The sequence below is a fragment of the Lepisosteus platostomus genome, chromosome 22, assembly GCF_059453375.1.
Source record: "Lepisosteus platostomus isolate fLepPlt1 chromosome 22, fLepPlt1.hap1, whole genome shotgun sequence".
NCBI lineage: Eukaryota > Metazoa > Chordata > Actinopteri > Semionotiformes > Lepisosteidae > Lepisosteus > Lepisosteus platostomus.
The window spans coordinates 11,323,185-11,347,982 of NC_142632.1; the positions used below are offsets into that span (position 1 = coordinate 11,323,185).

Genomic DNA, 24,798 nt, shown 5'->3' on the forward strand with positions numbered 1-24,798 from the left:
TTCCTCAAAGCCTGTCAAGGGATACTGTTGTAATAATGGAGCGAGCCGACATGTGACTGCTGAGTGCGTTCTCTTAATTCCCTTCTTTCTTTCTGCGCAAAGTTGCTATCCAAAAATTCTCACTTGTGTGTAGAAGGTGTGTTCCTGTGTACTTCTTGTGTGCAAAATGTTAGAGGACTCAAACCTTTTAATTTAGAGAGGTCTAATGAAAAGTCTGAATTTGGTGTCTATCAAGCAATTCACTATCAAACAGGAAAGCAAGAAGAAAATGCTACATTTCACGTTTAACACTGGCTCTCCAGTGTCATTGATTTACTATGGAGCCGGGCAATTTGCCCGTAATGGAAAATGCAGGGTAGCATTTCTGACTGAGTGCTGGAGTTTGTGGTGGAGACATGCCTGCCCTTCCCTTGACTTCATTGAGCCTGTCTGCTGTGATCCCGGCAGAGTTCATTCAGTTAAGGATGAGGAGCTTCTGCGTTTAGGGCATGAGCCAGGTGGATGCATTTCTTATGTAAGTCTGATGATCAGGCCAGTGTTCTTACTAGACTGAGCTGGGAAGTGTGACAGAGACACAGGTTCATCTGTCTTTGTTTAACAGGGGGAGGCTGCAGGTTCTGTAACCTGACACAAGCTGGCAGAACAGACAGACATTACTGGGGCTCCACGACACGTAACGCATTTAACACAGAGCACAGCCATATAAACGTTTACAACAATAAACAATCAAATTACAAACAGCCACACAGAGCATGCGAAGAGGTCGATAACAGCACAAAACAGAGTTCCAGTAATTCATGCACGCATGCCAGAAGAAATCTGGCTGAGCACATTGCACATTGCAATCAAATACGATCAGTGCTTTGAGAGGGTTATGTTTTTTTATTATTCTGCTTTGATTATTTGGCCAATGCATTTATCCAAGCAACTTTTGTTTTATCCATTTCCACATCTGGCCGTTTTAATCAAGCACACAGTCGGAATGAAGCATTCGGTGGTAACAGCGATGCCCATCCTTTGATTTCGCTTTCCATTTACAAGTCTAGTGCCCAAGCCACTCCTGCACCATGCTGCCCGAATGGGTGGTTCCCAACATGGGGCTTAAACGCATGACCCTGAGCTTGGATGATGGCATTTCCTGAGTGGAATTCCCAGAATCACAAGTATGAACACAGTAGGTTCTACACTGATAGTTTTTTTTGCAAGTTGCATCTACACACATACATAACTTAAATCATAGGAAAACATATAATAATGGCTTCTTTCTTAGTTCAGCAACACACCTCTAAAGGGGTTTTTGGTCAAGTGGATTGATCAGCTGTTAAATACACTGACCTTTTTCCCTTTGACTCGCTGTGACAGAATCTCCGATCTATAGAATACAAGAAGAGGACGATAAAAGAAATATACTGTATGGTGCCCGTCTTCACTCAGCCCTGGAACACGTGGCAGAATGGAGGGGTCACTCTCTGAGGGATCCCCCCAGTCTGCTGCAGAGGTCTGGAGAGGGTACCATCACTCGGACTTTGTCCACATGTCCATTTACTGCTGGTTACTGGTGTGTCTCCTCTGTGTCAACAATGTTCTAGTGTTCTGGGAGGAACTCCTGGGGGAAGCTCCAACCCCTCTCTCTGCTGTTATTGAGTGTGACCCTTCACTCCTGGACAGGGGCTTTTTCCTGTGGAGGTGTTAAACTTTAATCATGAGTGTCAGCCAGTGCTGTGATCAGGAAAAATAGCCTCTGTTGCAGTGTGCCGCGTCTCATTTTCCTTGTACGATGTAGGCTTCCACAGTGATTTGCTTCAAGTAGATTTATGTGGGTAATGTCCGCCATCACCAAAAACGCCAGTTTCTTCCGCAGCCACGTCTCCTAGCAACCAGAGTCGCTTACCTCTTGCTCAGAAGAGTCATGTGAAAACAGGGGATGGAAGGGGGGGCAGCAATGGGCCCTACCCCAGGGGGAGCCCCTGCCCCCAGAAAAGGGGTACTACAGCTGTGCTTGGTAAAGGAAAAACAAAGGCGATCAAGAGTCACTACACTGTCCACTGGAGCAGGTCACCATGGGGATGAAGAGACTCAATGTATTTTTTAAAACGAAACGCATAACGCATCATTGCTTGTTTCAGAGCTGCCTATCACTGCTACTTTAGACATTTTTTCCCCAAACGATTTCTGTGTCTTTTTCCCTTACAAATTGTACAGGACACAGGAATATTGATCCAAGCTCGGAGAGAATAAATTGGAGGCCAGGACAGGAGGCAAACCAGAGAGACCTGTGGCAATAGGATCTCTGTTTAGCCTCACAGCTGGATGCAGCCTTTTATCTGTAGGGTTGAATAAAGGCGATTGATATAACCTTCTGCACCACACGCTCTGCAAGGGCAGCCCAGCTTGCTGTCCTTCTGTGTGGGTAAGCAGCTATAGTCTTGTCCACAGGACAAAGAGCTTCAGATTCTGCTGCTAAATATAGCGCGATCATAGGTACAGATTAATATGGCATTGTGGAAATTACAAAGCAGGGCTGCTGCTGGAGCAGTATGTGCAAGGTTTCAGTTCTTTAGATTTAATGCCGTAGTGCTCTTAACTAAGGAATCTGCAGTTTTTTTAACAAGTGAAAAGCTCCCTGCCTAAAGCATTTGTTAGTGTGCGACAAAGGTCTTTTCTTCCCCCAACAGAGATTGCTTTTGTGTCAACTATTAAACGTCCTTTTTCGTTTTATTATTTTGAAGTCCTCTTGTTGAGCTGCGGACAAGAAAAGAATGAGAGCAGGAAGTAAAGTTTTCTGTTCTCAACAGGAAGCACTTTGATGTTAAAGCATAGCTTACAGTTGTTTAAATATTAACACTGAAGTTGTGAGCAAAGGGAATATTAAAGAACATCTGTTTACTGTTACTATGAATCACTTGTTAACAAATATTATGAAGACATATCTGCACAACTATATATTCAAAATCTTAATATGTTTTGTTCTGGTTACCACTATAGTGGGAGTAGAACTGGAATAATTAGGACGTGCACTGCAGATTGGACACAGATTCACTCTAGTTCTCCACATCTTTTGCGATCTTTTTGTCCCCTGAAGCATCTAATGAGTGAATGATGACTCACAAAACAAGGAGTTTTGATGTTGTCTGTCAGTGCAGACAGCAGAAGCAGTGGAGTTAATTTAATTCTTGAAGTCTATGGAGAATATTATTAAGGCCCGCATGAACATATTACTGAGACAAAATGATGTTGTACTGCGTTGTCTTCCCCCTCAGAGACTGAAACACGGTTCCATCTCATTGATAAAACCACTTCCCATATTGTAAAGACTCAAGGCCTGTGACTGCAAATCTCTGTAGTGAGCAAAATGTCCTCCTATTTGGAGCTTAGCCTCCAGACTTTTATCCTCATTCAGCATTGATCTGACTGACTATATCCAGTGTTCCAGGGTCACCCAGTGTTGAATAATGAAATGCAACCTGGACAGTGTGCATACTATATACATAGCTGTCCCATAACTCTTCGGCAGCACATTATCTTCATCAGTAAAAAGAACTCCAGGTCAGTTTTCAGATGGTGGGGTAGATGTGAACGTGAGGCACGAAGCCCCTATTTTGTTGTGATAACATGCTGCTGTTACTCCTGTGCAGTCATGTGGTACAGCAGCCTGCTTTAACCAGGTCACCTCCAGCTGTACTCTAAGGAATCGCATCTCTCAGTTAACATGCGCCCTGCCTGTAATGCCAGGGAGAGACAAAATGGGCTCTCAATGTCTTTGTGCTGTATGTGAACAGGCGTGGCCCTGGTTGTGCTCCGCGTAATACAAATGAATGGATTTGTGCCCTGCCAATAAGTACTACCCTTCTTCAAATGGGAGCTGTTGCATTCTTGCTGCCACATGTTCTTCAGTGTATTTCTATTCTATGTATTGTTCCACTGAAGAATGCATAGCTGGCCCTCTCCCATCACCCCCTGTGCTATGCAGTGCTGTGGTTATATGCCTGATACAAATTGCATGGGTAACTGCAGCCTGAGCAGCTGTTTAGCTGATTCACCATTCGAGAATAGAGCCCCCTGGTACAATCTTAACCTTTGTATTGCTGCACCTCTGCCACAGCTGGTGGATGCCATGCTCTGAAGCACTTTGATCATAGCTTACAGTGTACTTCATTGCAGATCCGAATCACCTACCAGTGGTGCAGGCATTAGGTGGACATTCTGTGAATTCAACAAAGGTTTAATTTGATACACAGGCAGTGCTGTGTTGCAGGAACTAAAATGCATTTCTCAATTACTCTTGGTCAAGTACACACCTGAAAAGTGTTAATGGCTCTGAAAGCCTTGATCTTTGAACTTCTAGAGCTCCTCCTTTGAAAGATGCAATTATTTCTTCACTTCTTAGGAGAAGGAGAAACTGCATTCAGCGTAATGCACATTAACGGTACATGGGGGAGACAGATTTATTATTGTCAGGGAAAGGATGTAGGCCACACCAGTAAATTCCTGCTCCGTGTGGAGAGATGTAATCTGGTTTGCGTCAAGAGGAATAAATTAAATATTGAAGACCCATTCCAGATTCAGCTTCAATAAAACCGAAGTATTGAGTTTTCTCACAACAACAAGAGACTCCTTTTGGAGGCCTAATGCTATGATTTTTTTTAATTTAGACCTAGCCCTTAGAAGAACTTGCGCATACAGTATTGTACAGTGGCATGGTTTCAGGTCAAAAGCTCAGAGTATTTACATCCTTTTCAGAGTTTTGAATTACCCATTATGCTTTGGTGTTTGAAATGGTAACCAGATACATTCTCTACAGTTAGTGCAAACAAAAGGCATTCTCTTCGCCTTCAGAATGAAAATCAAACACTGCACTTCTTTCATAATCAAAGATTTGAACTGCCAAGCGTGAGGAGGGGTGCTTTGTTCGATTATACCAAAATCACCAAGTGCGGCTCATTCATTTTGATATCCTCATCCTCTCACACGAAACTGATTAAGTGCTGTTTTCTGGAGGGAGCCAACCAAAAGAAAACGGCAAACTACAACCACTCAAGAGAACTTAAAAGTAAAGTCTCCTTTTAGATCATGTGCTTTGTACCTATTGTGATCACATACGCAGAGGCCTAAAATCCAAAGTGTGCTGCTTCGTGTTGTGGGGTGTTTGATTGGCGTTTGCCATAGATAAAGTCAAAGACTCTTCTGCAGCTGCTGCTGCCAGCTCAATGGCCCTGTTCCGGAGTGGAAGAGCGCCCAGGCCGGCCCGTCGCAGGCGACAGCTCCTCACAGGGGGGCACTGCGAGTCCCCTTGGCGGCATCCATCCAAGCATGAAAGCGATTACCCATGGCTGCCAGTGCAGGCCTCTCACAGCGGGCAGATCTGGGCCAATCGCAGGCGAGCTCTCTGGCCGGGCTGGAGCATCCGAGTTGGGCAGCCATCGTCCACGAAATAACTCCTGACAGCCTGTCTGTGGTCTGGGTTTATCCTGGATGCAAGGCCTAGGGATGGGGCGTTTCAGAAGCCTTTCTTAAAAAGGGCACGCTTTCATTCGAAAGAGATCCTGGAAATCATCCGCCGATCATAGGTCCATACTAAGAGCAAAAACCGTAAAAACCCACCAGGTTTCATCCTAAACCATAGGCCTTTGAGTTGCAGTTCCCCTCTATACAGCGTCTTACTAAACACTCTGAAATGCAGTCTCGCTCAGCAGCATTGTTCTCTTACACTGCATCTTTTGTCTCACTCTGCCGTCTCGTAAAATCCCAAGTTGGTTTATTCTGATCAGTTCCGAAAGGCCTAAAAGCATATATACAGTACAGAAAGAATGAAGTCATCCATTAAAAGGAATGTCGCAGCTCTCCACGGCCCATTGTGTTGGACTTGATCAGCATTCAGCACTGGTCTTTGTGAGGGAACCTCATTCCGTGCTAATCAGAGGCAGGCTGGCTGCTGTCTTCTCAGCTGGACCCTGGCAGTACCATGTGGGCATGGCTGAAGGAAGCACCGTTCGCATCACACTGCATCGCCGAGTGGCTCTGCATCCAAGCGGTCTGGTCAAATGCTTTTTCTTCCCACAATTCTTTTTGGCCTGTTTCATGAGGACCGTACAGACAGTGACAGTGGCCTGTGCCTTCCTCTCCTCCCAGCCTTATCTTCGCTCTTGTTTGCTGGTCTGTCTTCTGTTCCAGAGGTGATCGATCACTTAGACTGCTACCTGTCTCATGTGGATGAAATGCCGTTTTTATGACAGTAAAATATGCGTAACATTTCCACGCGTTTTCATGTTTTCTGAAGGAGCATAGCACCAGCCAGAGCAGAGAGGCCCCAGATCCTTCTGTGTACTGGGGAGGTGGGGAAGAAAGAAGGCTGTAATGTATTTCAAAATTACTGATCGATGTTTTGTACAGTATGTGGAGGGGGAGATCAATCCGATGAGGTTGGCCATTAACATTTCTACCTCTCATTAATAATGTGCTTGGTTAAACCATAAGCAAAAATGATTTAATGTGTGTCTGTGTGCAGACCGAGCTTGTGTGTGTGGTTTTTGTAAGTGTGTCTACAGGAGTTTTTTTTTCCCCGATTAATTTCATTTTTGAAAATTGGGTCTGAATGTTTGTGTACGCTGGTGAGATCTGTTCAGCAGGCTTCTTAATGTCAGTGATGAACGCCATTTGGCAGCTTTGAATACATTGAATTATTCATGAATATTACCAGAGGAAACCTTTGTGCACTAAGCTATTTGTATCGTTATAAGTGCTCATTTAAGGAATATCAGCCATGGACAATAATAGAAGTGGAAAACTTGCCCAGAGTTTTCTGTCCTTAAATTATAATGTGTTGCATTGTGTATGGCCTTTTTCTCTCACTTGCATACAACTGGAAACTCTGGTTTCTTTTAAAAATGTCTGGATGAGATCCTCAGATCAGTTAGTAACTAACTGCTGACAGAGAGCTTGTTGGGAGTAATGGGTTCTCACTGCCTGTACCTTGTACCTTGTACCTTTCACGCAGTCCTGGTATGTATGGACGCTTTTATTTTCCTAATCAAAAAATAAAAAACAAAATACAGTGGGATGAGCACAGCATGATGCAAAACAGATCTAAAAAAAGTTCTCAAAGGGGAGAGCAATTTAATATAGGCAGTATAGGACAAAAGTCTCTTTTCTGCTTTTATAACTAACAAGAAGAAAGGAGGAACAGATTCTTGCGGACTCTGCTGTTTAAATAAACTTCCTATTTTTCCACCTAAAAAAACTGAAATCAAGGTTTGAAGTAGTGAAATTAAGGTGGTCTTAAGTCCATTCCCAATGGCTTCTGTCAGAGTGATCTGGATGTTTAAAACCGCTTAAGACAATGGGTCATAATCATCTTTCTTATAGTTTTTAGCGTGAAAACTACTGCCCATAACCTGCCCGAGAGCTGCGTTTAGCTGCCACTGGCTGCTGTATGAGTGGCAGTGCCCGTCTCCTTGTCTCTGCCTGGCTGGTGTTGGCAGGAGGTTTGTTGTGCCCAGAGATCGCAATGTCTCCATGGAAACCAGGGAGCTGGGGAAGCAGGCGCTCGCGGGGCGAGGGCGTGATGGTAAACTGAGCAGACGGCACGCTCCGCCATCGAGAGCTCCGCTCCTGCTCCCGCCGAGATCAGGCAGCGGTTCCCGAGCAGTGGCCTTCGACATCAGGGCAGTTAAAGACGACAGAGTAGCTCCAGACTCAAACAAACCCTGGGGTAAAAGAAAAAAGGGCCTCCAGTCCTCTTCTGTGTAGTTTCCATTTGTTTTCTCAAGTTTGTGTTCAACTGTTGATTCTGAAGAAGCCCACAGGAGTAGGTTTGACTTTGTCAGCGTCCTCGAGGGTTCGGAATATGTGAGTCAGGTGCCCTCCTGGTCTTCTCTGTTCAAGACTGAGAAGGTTGAGTTCCTTCGTCCTGTCTATGTAGGACATTCCTTTCAGCTCCAGAATGCCTGGTTGCTTTTTCCCTTTTATGTGCATTAACCCGAGAAGACCGCCATTCATGCAGCAGCCCCCTTCTGTCATTTTTCTGGGGCTCACTTTTCACACACCTGGGCCACGCTCGAAACCCAGCCAGCTTCGTCTGTGAAAGCTTCGCGTTTGGGACGCAAATCGCAAGTCGTCTCAAGACGAACACGAAGCCTGCCTTCGGGAGCCGGGGGTTGTCTTGCCTGCGGCGCATGTTGGTCTTCAGCGCCGATTCTAAACGAAAGCCAATGTTCGTTCAGGTTTGCTCGGCTTTTCTTTCAAATTCTTTGCATCGGCTGAGCCGCATGCCTTTGTGTGAGAAGTTGTACGCCGTACCATGCTGAGGCAGCCTCCCACCTATGATTTAAGAAGTCCTCTTCTGGTTCCTGTGACAAGGGGAACCAGTGCCATGGAAGAAAACGCAGTTGGCTTTGGGACAGAACCATGCAGGGATCCAGTGATCACCTACATGGTGTAAAGGTCTTAAAAGATCCTTGGCTTTTGGTCACATCAGAGCTCTTGGAAAGTCCTCAGGTAGAGGTTAAAGATGAGGCCTTTGTCTTCTGCCCTGATGCAGGTCTTTTCTGTTACAGAAAGCTCCTGCCGTGTCAGAATCTGGCTCCACCAAGGTCTTGTTTGTTTTTACAGGAGCTGGGGTGTCGGACTGAGATGGTGGGCGAGCCAGAGACGCTTCCTCGGGCCTGAAGATCTTTTCCCCTCCAAAAGCACCAGGGACGTATCCCAGAAAGCGCAGCGCTCTCCTACTAAGCGCGTGGCTGGGGGGGGGAACCGAACGGATCGAGTCAACGTCATGGAACTAGGCCGGTCACCTGCTGTGCGATATTCCCTCGGCGGGTAGAAGGAGCCTTTTTTAAGAAGGGACAAAAATTAGAGGTAGAATCCGAGGGTAAAAAAAGAGGCGCTTGTGGTTTTCCCTCGCCAGCGCGAGAGGGGACGGAGAGAGAGCGAGCGCTCGCAGGTGTTCCCAGCGGGTGAGCAGGCCCGTGCGGCGAGGATGACGGGGTGACGGGGCCGGAGCCGGGGGGGGGGGGAAACGAAGCGAGACGAGACACCAGAGGGGAGCGAGAGAGGGCCGGGAGGACTCGGCGCCACGTTTTCGCAGGCGGCGCGCAGGAGGAGGCGGAGCAGGCGAGGGGATCTGTGGCTGACGCTGTTCAGGATGACCAGCCTGTTCCGGCGCAGCAGCAGCAGCAGCAGCGGCGGCGGTGGCAGCGGCGGCGGGAATGGCGGGGGCTCCAGGGGCAGCGGCGCGGCGCCCGCCGGCGAGCTCAACAACAGCCGGCCCACCCGGCAGGTCAGGCGCCTGGAGTTCAACCAGGCCATGGAGGACTTCAAGACCATGTTCCCCAGCATGGACTACGAGGTCATCGAGTGCGTCCTGCGGGCCAACAACGGCGCGGTGGATGCCACCATCGACCAGCTGCTGCAGATGAGCATCGACGGGCCTGGCTCGACGGACAGCTCCGACTCCGAGGACAGCATCCCCCCTGAGGTGAGGGAGGCCTAAAGACGGCCTGGCTTTGTTTCCGAGGACGCTGGATCGAGGAAGCTGCGGCAGAATGCGTAGGCTGCTAAGGAACAGGTACAAAGTTCAGTCCTGTCCATGCTGGACGGAAAAGAGACAGCGTTTCGGCTGATGAAGACTCTTTTCCTTTCAGCATGGAATGAAACTTCACCTGTTCCTTTGGTTTGGTTTCTAATTGTTTTTATTCAAAACTGTGGAACGTCCCAACTACTCCTTTTGGTTTTTAATCTCAAATTTCAAAGTTCAGGACTTTTCCCAGGAGTTGGCTGTGCTGTCCATCCTACTCCTCTGAGCATCCCATCTGTCTGTCTGTTCATTAGTTCGTTCAGCAACATCAGTGTGGAACAATTCATTTTATTTGTTAGTGGTGATTCGGGGGAGGGGGTGGGTGAAATGTTTTGGTTGATGGCCTTTACAGGTTTTTTGTACACAATTTTAATTAGCCAGCTTGTTTCATGTACAATCCTGAGCAGACATGGAAAAAACTGGGTGTTATGCAGTGTAGGAATTTATTATCCTTTCCAGGAGAAATAAGTGTTTCTGTACAACCATTAAAAAACATTCACCTTTGCATTAATTATGAAAAATTACGTTGCAGAATGTAGAGAATTGATACAGAACTCGTGACTTGCGATGCTTTGAGACACGAACAGAAACAGTTGATGAGGATGATCTGGGTCTGCAATTGTGAATACCTGCAGATACAAGAATCCACTCACATAGCTCCAGCCCCTCCAACCTCTGCTTATTATGAGGTATTCTGGGATATTCTTGGAGCCTGACAACTGAACGTCACTCTAATGCAAAGCATTAAGCTCAAGTTTCATGAGCCTCCGAGTGGAGATGCGGGGCTGTTCATAATAAATTGATTTGATCGCAAGTCAGGCATAAAACTAAATTCACTTTAGATGCCAGGCATTGGTTTCGCCTCCCTGCCTTGGCCTCCAGTTTTAATGTTTGCACTGTTGACTCACTTCTGAAGGCTTTGTGTAAATAGAATGTTGTCCTCTGCCTTGATTTCACTGCAGCAGAGTGTGCAGAGATGCATGTTCCAGGTCAGCATTATAAGGCTGTAAATCGGAAGTAATCTGTTCAGGGACGGTTATCTTGTGAGCCCCTTTGGGGTCCAAAAAGAAACTCAGGGGATTCCCCAGAACAGGCGAGGAACATTTCGGTCCCAAGACTCGAGTCAATCATGTCTCTTAATAGTAGAAATCAATAGCCGATGTTAACTTAGGATCTGTTTCTCTGCTGTTCCGCTTTGTGACCTAATGTTTATCTGAACCTGGTATCTTGTTTGTAGGCTTGCACTGTGGAGTATATTCATTCTAATCCAGTTGAAGCTTCTAAAGCTCTTTCTGCCACCCAGTCTGGAGACAAGCACACTGTGTCATCTCGTTCGATTCACTCTTCGATCCCGCCTTCATCAGACTCTTCCTCTCCTTATGTGCCTCTCATGTTTTCCAGATTCTGGAGCGCACTCTAGAGCCAGACAGCTCTGATGAGGAGCCCCCCCCAGTTTACTCCCCACCCACCTACGACATGCACATCTATGACAGGAAGTACCCTGAGGCCCCACCCACCCCACCTCCCAGGTAAACAGGAAGGGGCGGGCTTACAGCCATGAGGCGCTGAGGAGAGGGAGTTTGAAGGGCAGCTGGCAGGGAAGAAATATTAATAACTGAATAAGAGAGATTCATTTCCAAGGCCTAGAGCAAAGAAAGAGTGGGGGCGGGAAATGAAAAAGGCTGAAACAGAGATTTAAATTTTGAACTTTATTCACTTTGCTTAATGGGCTTATTAGCCAAATCTTTGTGCAATGGTGAAGCTGCATACTGCAGAACTAGGCCATGTAAATGTTAATAATTATAACACGTACTAAAAAGACATAATAAAAATGCATTAAGGGAGCGAGTAGTAACAGAGGTTTAAAACTATATTCTAGTTCTATGCATATTTACCAAGAAATAGGTCAGTTTTGTTTATGGCACCATCTGGTGTTAGTTTGGGGCAATTACAGCTCCTGGTCTCCTGGCTGGGAGGGCCCTGTCAGTGACAGAGATAACCGCTATGAGTCACCGGACCTGACAGGTAATGAAGCTCTAGATCACAAGGCTGCAGAGGAGAGCTGACCACATCTGCACTCCCCTCTCATCACTATCTGTTTCAGCAGTGGGTTCAAGGATGGGAGGGAGAAGGCAGTCTGAGAGCAGGCCCCGGCAGTGGGATTAAGGGGGAAGGCACAACCTGGGGATGAGTGGGGGTTAATTGTGCTCAAGCCCGATGCGCTCAGGGTATTGCCGGGGAGGCTTCCTCCTGCCGGCTGGGGGGCTAGGCTAGGCTGCGAGAGGTAGTGAGACCCCAGCGACGCCTTTTGCTTCCCCGCAGGTTTGACGCCCTGCCCCCTGCAGCCACGCGGCCCCAGCGCAGCTACAGGAACTGGAATCCTCCGCTGCTCGGCAACCTGCCAGACGACTTTCTGCGCATCCTTCCCCAGCAGATGGACAGTGTGCAGGTACCAGTCGTCCACGTTCCTTCACTGCTCTGCAGGGAGCAATACGCCTTTTGATGCATCAGAAGGCATTGTGGTGTACTGGCTAGGAATCTGGACCAGAGAGATGCAGATTCGAATCTCAGGTGGAGTGCTGCTATTATACCCTTAAACAAGGTATTGGATTCCTCTTGCTCCAGTAAATACCCTCTATGCCTGGGGCATCCAGAACTTCTCCTCAACTGGCGTAGTAAAATAAAAGAGAATAAAGCCAGAGACCTCCTGCAGCTGTCTTTGCATGTGCCATTCCTGATATGTGCGACTCCTTTAAATCTCTGGATCCTTCGGCCCAAATTGTCTCATTTACAAAAAACAGCTAGATGGGCTGAATGATCTCTTCTCGTTTGTTACTTCGTACCTTTTCATCTGTTGGAAAGTTGTTACTATTTTTCCTTTCTTGTGCAAGGGGAAGCCGTCAGAAGATACTGTCGGACTACCAAGGGCAAGCTTTCCCAATTTGGGCAAAACCCTTAAAATGGATTCTGATCAGAACTAACTCAAGGGCTGAATAACTTTTCTTTTATCCAAGAGGGTTTATTCTACCAGCAGCATGCTTGGCGTTTGGCGAGTGATGCGGTGGTCAACAGTGCCAGGGGTTCGACCAGCGTTTGATCAGTTCTCATGTCTGTCCCCTCCCAGAAGTCTCAGGGGGGCCTCCCCCCGCCGGCCTCGTCATCTTCGTCGTCGTCGTCGTCGTCGGTAACGCAGCAGTTGGCGCCGGTGACCGTGGCTACAGAGCAGGAGAGGAAGCTGAAGCAGTACCTGGAGGACGAGCGCATCGCCCTCTTCCTGCAGAACGAGGAGTTCATGAGGGAGCTGCAGCGCAACCGCGAGTTCCTCATCGCGCTGGAGAGAGGTGGGGCGGGCCCCCAAGCCCGGCACTGGTTTCTGGCAGGGTGGGGGGCCACCCTGTGTAACCTGAGCCCATCAGAGCTCCATCTTGCCATGAACTGCCTTTAGGGTGTGTGGCAATATAAAAGAGTCAGCCCAGGTGCTTGAGAGCCCTCTTTACTGATGTGAGGCAGTGGGCAACGACGGTTCAGTCTTTTTTACATCATCGCACAAGCCTTCTGCTTCAGTCTCGTCTGTCTTTCCCATCACTTCAACGTCCTGCGTAGTAAAAATGTAAAAATTCGACTTTGCAGTCAGCAGTGTCATTGCCGAATTGTCTGCTTTGATGGCTCATTAAGCTGGTGTTTTCTCGTTGCAAATTGACCAACGCTTTCGCTTTTGGCAGGACAACTCACAGCCACTTCTGCAACGTTATCGCTGGTGTCCAGTTACCCAGCTTCCGCACTCTAACGGGCGCCATTTGGGGCAGAGATCCCCGACGTAGTTGTAACCTGGTCACAAAATTAAGCCTGGAGCTGCTGACTCTGCTGCCCACTGTCTTGTTCTGTCATTGCCATCATAACATCCATTCTCTCTGTTTTAGATCGGCTGAAGTATGAATCAAAGAAATCCCGATCCAATCATTCATCAGCTAGCATGGAGAATTCCACAGCAGGTAGATATCATTTAATTCTCCAGCCCACCACCCAGCCTCGCTGCAGCTATTTTTCCAAATGAACTGCAGTGTCACGCCAGTGGCTGTAATTCCTGTGATCTTAAACACAGCACAGCTTCTGCATATGGACGTTTATTACGCATCAAGTTTCTTTATCTTGCATATTAAAAGTTAAATGATCATTGGGCCAAATTGTGCAGTGGCCTTTTTCAGAATCCAGTGCACAAATCTTAAAGAAATAAGTCACAGTAGTCTTTGTCTGATGTACCACAACCCATTTTTGTGTTCCGCCGTGTGCTAAGATTTCTTCCAAGCTTACCAATTCCCAGGCCTGTGAGGACCATCATGTGCTTGTCGTGCCGATGCAATTAGCATGTAACCATTAAAGATTTCATACCTTTTGTGACTGTTAAGGGTTGAATAAAGGTATAGCTAAAGACTTGAAAGAGCTGGGACACAGGGTTTGCCATTGTTCATTTTGATTTCGTAGGACACCTGCAAGGTCTTCTAAGAGACCTTCAGTGGGTCAAGTGTAGAACAGTTCACTAGCAAGACCTTGTTTAGAGAACTGTGCCGATTTAGTCACTGCGTTACATAAAATATTGCCACTTTGCAAATAGGTCCAGAGAAAAGTCACCAAATTACATGAATTGAAGCTTTGTAGTCTCGCAAAGAATTCAACAATTCAGATTTAAAATTCTCAGTGCTTTTCGTTAGGACGAGCAAGGAAACATGAAATAGAGGACACAGACGCAGAACGCATTTAAATCTGAGGACAGGAGACACTTCTTAACCAAAAGGGCAATGTGTGGGACAGGCTTTCCCAGCCTTGTTGTTGAAGTTGATACCTTGGCTTCCTTCAAGAAAACACTAGTGGATAAAGTCATTAGATCTGAGGGATATTAATGATGGGTTATAAGGCCTCCTCTCTTTGTAACCTTTATGATCCAAGATCATGCTGCTTGGCAAGGAGACCCATGCAGTAGGAGGGTATTTCATGTTCACACTGAAGTTGGTTCATATATGGTCTCAAAGGCATCTCACGGCTGCGAAGCACCATTAGGAATTTGTTGCAAACTTTTGCAAAGGCCCCACCTTCGTGCATCTTCCCCTTGACCCCCTCTTCACCCTTGTAGCGGCTCCCTGATTCATTCCTTGCAGAGACAGGGGGTCCTATGCCTCATCCTTAGGGTCAGGTTGCTAATTCCTTAGACTAGTGAGTTCTGCCATATAAAGAGGAAGAGTCTGAATTATGTCTGTAACACAGACTGTGTAGCATACCATGGTACTGTTGAATCAGAAGTAAAAACAGTACATAGAGCTTAGGTAACTTTATATGATGTATTTTACAAAGTTAACAACCATAAATGCTGAGCAAGCTCAATAAACACGGCCCTGAATTGCTAAATCTTTAAGCCTGTGAACTTCTCATTTAAAGATATTCAAACCAGGCTCTCATTATGCACTCTTTTACAGCCTTCGTTTTCAGTGTCCTGATAATGTACTGGGTTTTAAAATCACTTCAGCTGGAGAATGTCTGATCGGGGGAGCAACTCCATCTGGATTCTTATTGGTCAATACCGTCTCGGCAGACCAAAAGTTCGCTCAGAGGAGGAAAATGCATATCTGCGTCACTTATACTCTGTCCAGCATCAGATCGCCAGTTCTGTAACTGACTCCAGTGGGAGCTATTATGACATCATAATGACCCTGCACTCAGCACCTGGGTTACATCTCCTGCTGCCTGCAGTCGCACATGGGCAGTTAAAGCTAGAAATGCACCTGACGTTGTCCAGGCCTGTGTGTCTGTTAGCCCATTTCTGCGTCACATTAGTGTGTTTGTTGCAGGTGATCTTTGTGCCTCGGGATCCGGGGAGGCCTGTACTGCCGTCTCGGATGATGCCTTGTTCCGAGATAAGCTCAAGCACATGGGAAAATGTAAGTGTCCTCTTTTTTGGGTCTGGAGACTGAATACATTCCTTTTCTATTTCTGCTTATCCTAGAGTCCCCTGGGCATTTCATTCTGGTTGTGAATCATTTGCTAGCGAGAGGTTGCCTACACTGGTTTAGTTTTCCTTTCTTGCTTTTGTTATATATGTATTTGTTCAAATGCGAGTTGCATCGGCAAGAGGCTGAAAAGGACAGAAGTCAAGGTTTCAAGAGGGATTGTGGACCCCACAGCTGGAAAGCAGTATCCAGTTTGTGTTGTGCTTTTAAATTCAGCCTTTCTTGACCTGTAAGGTATTGCACTGCGTATCTCCTGTGTCATCATGAGTAGAAATGTGTGGACAAGCACTCGGCACATTTACAGGATACAATCGCAGGTCATACAAGAAGGAGGTGTAGGGGTGCAGGAAGTTAATTTTGGGGTTCAGTGAATTTCAAAATCAGTTTTATTTCAAAAGGCCTCCCAGAGAGTTTAGCAGAGAGACCCTGTCATTCTCTCAGAGACCACCTCTGAAAGCGTAGGCCATTTCCTTTGGTGCTTTGTATAACGCAGATACAGCATGAGGGGGCTCCTGTGTTACCGTGAACATTGTTTTACAGGAGACACATACAGAATCGATAGATCTGGACATTGAAAACATCACAAGTCCAGCTGTCAAACATGTTTAGCCTAAATACAGAGCAATCAAAGCCAGAGTCGCTAGAGGTGTCCTGCCTGCCGACTCTCTTAAACACAAGAGCTGAGCATGACCGAATTCTACAGAGACAATGATACTGCCTGTGCCTTCAGGATAGTCTGCAATTAGGAGAGGTCTGTTTGGTCCTGTTCCGTCATTGCCTCCAAGTTGTGTCTGACCGAATGCTGTGCTCTGCAGCTACCAGGAAGAAGCTTTTTGAAATCGCGAGGGCTTTCTCCGAGAAGACCAAAAGGAGGAAGACAAAGAGAAGAACTCTGAAACACCAGTCGTATCCTTGTTCCTTCCTCTCCTTGGGCTGGACCGGGGCTTCCTGAAACTTGCCTTTGAGAGTGATGGTCCGCTGAAAGAGTTCTACCTGCCCAGATGTTGCAGCCCAGGTCTGGTTGACATTATAGTTATAGAACACATAGCCACTGTATGGATGCAGTAGACTTCACTGAAGAGATATAGGTTTGCTTGGCTGAAACCGTATCAGATGCATCACATCACATTTTCTTAGGCTCTCAGCCGATCTTAACATCATTGTTATAATCTGGGAGGATCAGGACCTCCAAAAGTCCTTCCAAGCCCATAGTGTTTTTTTGGAAGTCCAGTCACAGTATTGCATATTGACACACTTGAAATGGCCTTTGTTTATACCAGGAAATGTTCAGCAGTCAGTTGTCTTGACTTTGTTTTTGTCTTTAACCGCCTCTCTCAGGCTGGGCACGGCAGCCTCCACTGCAAACCTTTTAGACGACGTTGAAGGAAACTCCTGTGGTAAAATGCTGAGCTACGGCTCTTTTAAACCGCTTCTATCGCCATCGTGGTAATGCTGAAAGCAAAAACAGTCAACGAAGTGTTGCAGACACATTACAATTATTTAAAGCATTCTTTATAGTTTGTGCAAGGGGCAGTTCATGCAGCGCTATCTGTTCGTAAGGTTTAATCTGAAATAGGATACAAGGAGAAAATGGGGGGGAAACATGAACTTGGTACATGTTTGAACTCAGTGCGATTTACATTGTTTAAAGCTAAACCCAGAGTGTAGCACTACAATACTATACCACTGTGCCCCAGGAGGTCAGCAGAGCTAAGTGTTAGTCTGCAGGTCCCAGTTTAACCCGAACACCCCGTCTCTGTCTCTGTCCCAGAAGAAGAGGGCCAGCAAAGACGTCAAGTCGCTCAGGAAGAGGAGCAGCTTCACAAGGAAGCATTGTCATGGTGAGACAGAGCTCAGATTCCTTGATCCATCTGCAGCGATTGCATCGATTCATCACTGGCTCCTTGAGATCCACTTTGAGGATCGGGTGACCCATTTCAGTCAATTTTACGTGGTTAATCTGTGGCGCCATGATGTTGATTAGCATATACACACACACACACCGGACAGTTCATCACTCTGGACTGTAGGGTGGGCTTGACAGTGAACACATGTGGGAAAAGGTATGCCCGCTACTGCATTAAACAAATTTCTACGTTTAACAGTTATCAGCAGCTACTATATATCGCCCTGCAACTCGCAACTGGCAGCCCGCTGCAGCTCAGCAGGTGTGAGCCTGGTCAGTACCTGGATGGGAGACCTCCTGGGAAAGCTAAGGTTGCTGCTGGAAGAGGTGTTAGTGGGGCCAGTAGGTCACCCTGCAGTCTGAGTGGGTCCTAATGCCCCGGTATAGTGACAGGCGGTAAAAAATGGCGCCATCTTTCAAGTGAGATGTAAAACCGAGGTCCTGACTCTCCATGGCCATTAAAAATCCCAGGGAATTTCTCAAAAAGAGTAGGGGTGTTTACCCTGGCCAACTTTCTCCCTGGCCTTTACCAGCTATGGCCTCCTAATAATCTCCTTGTCTGAACTGGTTTCGTTACTGTTTTCCACCCCACTGTTAGTTGGTGTGTGGTGAGCGTACTGGTGCTCTCTGGCTGTCTTCGCATCGTCCAGGTGTGGAGTCCAGAGGGAACTGAACTGTGGCTTTGAAGCTCTTTCGCACTTTGTTGAAGGTTTTTTTTTTGTATAAAATCTGAAACTTACATGCAAAACTAGTGGAATGCCCATACAACAGCTCAGTAAATAGGCAGCATTAGAGGTAAAAGTAAAGTGTTGTTACACTTCTTTGCTTCATGGTGCGTTTTCAAAGGAATGAGTAAAGCACCCCTTTGTACAGTAGAGAGCGACCAGTGCTGTATTAAAATGCCGCGGTGGGGAAGTGGGCCCTGTTCTGAAAGATCTACTGGTTGTAGTTGCATTAGGCTCTGCTCGTCTGGCTGACCCAGGTTCTTCCTGCGCTTATTGCTTTCAGATCTTTCCTGACCTGGCCACTTCAGGGTTTCCATGGTGACAGCAAAATGACCCATGGGCGGTGACATGGCAGCTCACTTGCCTCCTCCTCCTGTATGCTGGCCAGCCAATCGTGGGCAACCTCATGGGAATATATACCCTTCCTACCACACCTACAGTGGAAGGAACACCACAGCCCCCTGCACTGAGCTAGCAGAGCATCTCTCTGGTTCTGGACTAATACCTTCATTTTCTTTTTTTATGCTTTAAATCCTCTTTGATTTTGAAATATAAATCAAGCAAACCCCTTTACCATGTCATAGAATTGTTTTCAATGTTATGACCCCATATTTAAACACCAGAAAGGCTCTACAGGAATCTGCCTGGATGTTACTGGGATAGCCTTAATCCTTGGCTATCTGGGGAGATAACCAGATGCCCAAGTTAATGAGACAGTAAATTCTCATTGTTTGTAATCAAATGCATGCAGCCATGCACTCTGCATCAGTGCTGAAACTCGCACAAGAGTTTGTGAAATTCAGTGAGGTTCCACTAATCTTTTGTCTGGCTTTTAACATTGTGAAGATGGACTGATTCCGATGGCAAAACTGGGGAGATACTGACTTTGTTGGAGCCAGACACTGTCTACACACAGGTGAAAACTCTTCCCAACTCCTGATGTGCCACTGTACTGCAGGTGCTGTTCTGAATCTAATTTTAATAACAAAATGACATCTGGCAGGTCAGAGAGTGGAGCCTGCTTAGAAGTATCTTGAGATGCCATACACCTGTTTGCAATGTACATTAAAATTCCAGCATAGCTGAAGCTCTCTCATGTTTAGGGGAAATTGTGTTTCCATCGGTCCGTGTAAGTTTCATTAATCTACACTTTTGACATATTTCTGCAGGCTGGTCCCAGGTTCCCGTCCAGCACTCTAAATAACACTCGTTGAACTCAACATATTCAGATGAAATAGCATTGTCATATCCTCAATATTCCTGGACTGTTGTTAAGTGTAGCTTTCATATCATTAAAACAACATTATCACCAGAGAGAGATGTTCCATTAGACAGAAGCAAGTATTTTTATTGTTGTTAGAATTGTAATTACTAGGTATATTTTTAGCTCAAAGCCAGTAATACTAGTAACTGACAGCTGTGCATTTTCTGTAGTCGAACAAAGAATTTCTCAGCTGAAAATGAGAAGACAGGAGAAAGCTTTCCAATCTTTGAACCATGCCTCTGTGAGGACTGCAGTGTGAATATGAATAAGATACAGTTTGATGTATCTGCAAAACCAGGGAGTGTCGCTTAAAAAATGGCTTTTGAATGCGACACTGTATAGGAAGGAGCTGGATTCATGTGGCAGAATGCTCTGTGGCACCCCTCTCCCCCACCATCCTAAAGAAAGAGGAATGAAGTGAAAATATAAAAAAATATATTGCTGCCTTATTTTCACTGCAGACTCTTTAAGGCACTGAATGCACAGGATGGTGATTGTGTGTGTGCAGCGCAGTACCAAGCACACCAAACAGACTCTGATGCAGCAGGTTCTCTTGTAGAGAGCCTGAAATTCATACCCCATAAGTGGATGTGCTGGGAGGTGACAGGACTGTTCCACTGTGTGTGGAGAGGCTAGGGCCCAGCACCATGCTGGAATGAGGCTTTCATACTGGCCACCAGCATAATGATATATCGTAGAGCTCTTATGCATTGCTGTTACAAGCTGGAAAGAAGCACACTACAGTGTGCAATGCCTCTGTAGCTCTAGTCGGGTGGCATGCAGTGGAGCTCTGCCTTCTTTCTGCACTGTGGTATGCTAAACCCTGAGAAACAAAGTCGTGTGCCTCTGGCCCCCAGCATGCAGAGGCATTACTGTGCAGTACCGTGTGCCCAACCCCTCAAACCCAAAGCTACAGTCACTCCGGTCATCAGGACTGGTTCTTTGCACTTTGCAATTTGTGTGCCGAAAACATTCATATCACTGGCACAGGAAAGGAAAGGGCCAGTTGGAAGAGCAGGCAGTCAGGTTCTCTTAAGCAGGCACAACTACCTCCTAGCTGCCGGGTGCTTGCAAAGCCGTCCAGAAAGCTTTTTTTATTCCAGCTTTTTTTGGGGACACACCTAACCAAAAGAGCAGATATTAATGGGTCTGCCGTTTGTTGCTGGATCTCCTTCTTCAGAATAATACCAGGGTCAGCCTATCATAGATTTCTCTGTCCCTGGGAAGGTTACATCGATAGCTTCTCATTTCTGGTTGCCGTTTTAGTTTTTGGCTTGAGAAATTGGTGGAAACCTTTGCCAATTTGAGATGTGTTTGGTTGCCTTTTGTAGAGTACGCCGAGGTGCTGAATGACTGCTTATTTTTTACATCTTCCAGAATGAGTCAGTGATTTCTGATACCAGACCCCTCTCATCACAGGATGTCCTTAATGGTGCTGACTCCTCACCTGAAGCTGGGTCTTTTCTGCTCTGTCTCAGGTGATGGGGAAAATGTCTTCCATATCAAAGACATTCACCACAACTCAGCTACGAAATCACAGGTGGCACAGGGCAGCACATCACACGTCCTGTACAGTCTTCAAAAGATTTGTCTGTTGTCTGTGTGAGGGCATGTATTTTGTCAGCTGGTAACAGCAAAAGTGGAGCTGATCTTCAGCATCTTCTGTTTATTACTCTTATTCTGTAGCCCAGATTGTGATCTTGAAGTCAGGGGCCTGTTTGTATCTGCCCTGTCAAGTGAATTGGATCTAGATTGACCTGTCGCACTATTCTGATGGCTGAGAACTTTTTTATTCATGTAAAAACAGCTCTGTAAATGGACACTATTACTATTCGCTGTCCCAAGTGTTAATACTGAGACAACTGTATCTAATGTGTTGTGATAAGCTTCCTTTAATTGTTTAAACAATTGTTAGTACTTTGTATACTGAGTTTAAAGGTACACAGTTCTTATATTACTACTTCACCATGGGATGAGTGTGAACTTTATTTTGTAACAGCCCACACCTTTTTCCCCTCCAACACACAGGCAGAAGATAAATTTTAAGTACGGTTCTTATTGTACCAACCAGTCCCAGTGTCCATTGTGTACTGCATTTCTGGAAAAATGGCATCAGACCAGTAGAGACTTTGTGCCGATTTTAACATGCAGAACAGACACCCTGGAAACAGGGGCTGCAATGTTTCTTTGGACCTGGGATAAATTACTAAAGTAGTCTCTGCAGTTTCTGTGATCAGACCCAATATTTTTATTTTAATTAAATTGAATTAAATGAGCCGAACAACCGGTCTCTCATTTGAACCGATTCTGGTATTACGCTGACATCCGAGGATATGGCGTTCGGTACCAGTTCAGATACTGCATGCATGTCTGCTCATGAGTGATTCTTTTTAACAGTCTCAAACAGCTCTACGGTGGTCATTTTCGTCGATGGGCTGAAACCCTAGCAAATTCCATTCAGTTTAAAAAAAAAAACATTTGCAAGTGCATCCTTTGAGTTTGGGAATCCTGTGTGGATTGTGTAATACCAGCAACAAGTATGATTGCTTAATGGTACTGCTTTGTGGAACAGCAGAGCCACATCTTAAATCTTATGGGCTACTTCAGCTGTTCAGCCTGGGTTTGCATGGAAAACACACGTGCAGTTTTTATGTGAATCCTGTAGTGGGCAGCATTAACAAAGACTTGCCTGCATGCACAGGGTTTTTATGTGGAAGTTAGATGTTTTTATATTACGATAGGACTAATTAGCCACCATGCAACATTGTAGGTCAATGTATCCTCTCAGGGAATTTCTCTCTCCTTTGTTGGTAAAGGTTTTGTTCACCATCGGGTACAAGCAGCACAAGGACATAAATATAAACCACCAACCTGGAATGTCCACATGGCAAAACTTAAGAAAATACATTTTGTACAGCACCTGCTCTGCTCAGGATGGAGCTGTGTGAATTTGTCAAGCTCGGTCTCCATTTTTCAGCTAGCGTGTAGAGCCATAAACTACTACATCCAGTTTGAATGGACTGAACACCACAATGTAGGTTTCACCCAGCTACACTGTCCAGCATTGTTGGTTTAAATCAGTTACACCTATCCATGTCCAATTGAAACTCAAGAGCTCAGTTCCAGCTATAGATTCGTTTGTACTGCATAGCATGGATGTGTACAAGCCAACAGGACCACCACTAGCCTGTGTAGCACGCAGTAATGCATCATCTAAATCGGGCATTCTCAGCCCCTGACTTGGAGCTGGGGATCCCTATATCTGATTTTTGTTCCAAATGACTCAATCACTGGTGCCAATTCATCTTTCATTGAGCTACTCGCTCATTAAGCCCCATTTACTTCTCTACTCCATCCTTGGTTTTCAAAATACTGTGCATACTCTAGCGTTACTGTCCCAGCACGAATTAGTCCACGATATTTGTGCCGTTTGCAGTGCTCCAGTTGGATACTTTTCAGGTAGCACGCCATGGTATCAATGCTGGGCTGTTCTGCCATTTCAAATCCCTTTAAACTTTTTTTAGGCCCGAAAGCCAATTTAAAAATGGGTCACTGTGGCAGATCCACCCTTTGAAGTTAGCGCAACACAGTAAAAACCCTAACGAAAGAAATTAATCCAGGGAACCAGCCCGATTTTACGCTCACTTCCCTATCTTATATAAACCCAATAACTTCGAAGTTACTGGTTTTTTTAACGTAATAATAGAAATCCTAGGTGTACCCTAAACCAGTAGCAGTGGGAAATTCCCTCAGTCGGTCGATTCCGTTTGGCCGGGGACGCTATTTAACCGTCTTCCTTCTTACCTGCGACCCGACACGGAAAGCGACCGAAGCTGCTACTGTTTAAACTTGTCTATTCCCTCATTGGAGTATTTCGGACTCCTTAAGAATCCTCCTTAAAAAACTCTAGCTCTCCCTGGGATATTTAAAACTCACAGCCCCTTTTCCAGGTGACAGTGAGGGTCATGTAGACGAGGCTGGATCGCCAGTCAATCCTTATATAGGGATCTGGCGTTCGCAGGTGCAGGCGGTTTGCCGATTTCCTCGGGAGAATGAAAGGTATGCATTTCTATCATTGGTGCTCCGTCGCCGTCTGGCGGCTTAGACCTGGTTATTCAGCTCAAATTCGACCCCTATGCTACAGCCCCAGAAAACGGAACAAAAAAAAAAAACAGATACAGGCATCCACCAGGAACAGGGTTGGGAGTCACTGTTCTAAACAGAGGTTGTCTTTACTGACCACTTTTATGCCGTATAGTATAGTCCGTGAAAACAAGACTGGTTTGATTGGGGGGTCATCATTTCTTACAACTGAACAGAATAACTAATGAATCCAGGTGTTTGTGCTGGAGTTCAGGCTGGAGGTGATCCTGGGACATGGCCTGTGAAATCCCTTGGTTGACGATGACCACTTCAGTTAAACCTCAGACACGGGTCAGGTACACTCATTAAGTGGATAGATCCCCTGGCACAGCAAGCAGTGCGTTTCAACTCCAAAAACCTCCTATTTATCTTTGCGCTTCATGTGACTGGAGCTCTCTCTGCTGGTGGGGTTGATTTCTGAATGTACTGATAATAGATTAAGCCAGTTTAGCATCTTGCCACAGACAGAACGCTTGTTTACAGTCGAAATGGCAACCAGAAGGGTGTTCTCAGCGAGTTTGTTTTTAAGCATTTACTCAAGAACTGACGAGACTGCAACCATGAAAAAAGTGGGAGACTATAGATTGTTTTTTTTACAAAACTGGAATTAGAAATTATAATTAGAAAAAAAAATCGTTTTGAAGAAGATGCAGAGATTTAATGCCTAAACTTATTTCCTGGATGAAATAAATGAGACAGAATTAAAACATTTTAATTTCCTATAACGTCTCCAAAAAAAAATGTGTGTGAAGGTTCTGTGTGTGATTGTTGTACTTTCATGATTATTTTCAGATCTGATCTTTCTTACACTTAAAAGATGTTTATTAGCTATTGATATAATAAAGTTGTGTTGTACCCTCCTCAGTGGTTACCTTATTTATCACTAACTTATCCAGCCTCATAGACCCATCTGTTCTGTTCACTGGAATATGAAGTCATGCGCTTCAGTTGTGGCTGATTCATCAGTTTCAGCACAGGGTGAAGTGCTGGCTCTCCAAATAGTACTGCAGAAAGGGTAAAAATAGCAACAAGACTTTTTGCAATTCAGATTCAGCACAAATGACAAGGCACTGCACATTGGAGCCACTAAGTGGCGCTGTGCCCTAAAGTTAAAAACTGGCCAACGCTAGGACCTGCATGCCTTTGGCCCAGTAGAAAGCATGGAGTACTGCTGAGGTATTGCGGTGTAT

At 45.8% G+C, this 24,798-nt stretch overlaps 1 protein-coding gene across 6 annotated transcripts in view; it reads left to right on the forward strand.

The window, feature by feature from the left end:
- The window catches only part of cuedc1b (CUE domain containing 1b), a 36,522-nt gene extending 12,054 nt beyond the window's left edge, over positions 1 to 24,468 (forward strand). For 3 of the 6 annotated variants that reach the window (XM_088615654.1, XM_088615655.1, XM_088615657.1), the window contains exons 2-11: positions 8,608 to 9,472; positions 10,973 to 11,100; positions 11,894 to 12,020; positions 12,696 to 12,912; positions 13,492 to 13,563; positions 15,412 to 15,501; positions 16,386 to 16,476; positions 16,909 to 16,967; positions 17,342 to 17,411; positions 18,485 to 24,468. In XM_088615654.1, coding sequence (XP_088471780.1) covers positions 9,140 to 9,472; positions 10,973 to 11,100; positions 11,894 to 12,020; positions 12,696 to 12,912; positions 13,492 to 13,563; positions 15,412 to 15,501; positions 16,386 to 16,476; positions 16,909 to 16,967; positions 17,342 to 17,411; position 18,485 — 1,188 coding nt within the window. In that variant the 5' untranslated portion in view covers positions 8,608 to 9,139 and the 3' untranslated portion in view covers positions 18,486 to 24,468. Of the gene's footprint in view, positions 1 to 7,291; positions 7,709 to 7,781; positions 8,220 to 8,607; positions 9,473 to 10,972; positions 11,101 to 11,893; positions 12,021 to 12,695; positions 12,913 to 13,491; positions 13,564 to 15,411; positions 15,502 to 16,385; positions 16,477 to 16,908; positions 16,968 to 17,341; positions 17,412 to 18,484 lie in introns of those variants that run through there. The other 3 variants (XM_088615658.1, XM_088615659.1, XM_088615660.1) reach the window with 3 other exon arrangements.
- The last annotated feature ends 330 nt before the right edge of the window (positions 24,469 to 24,798 follow it).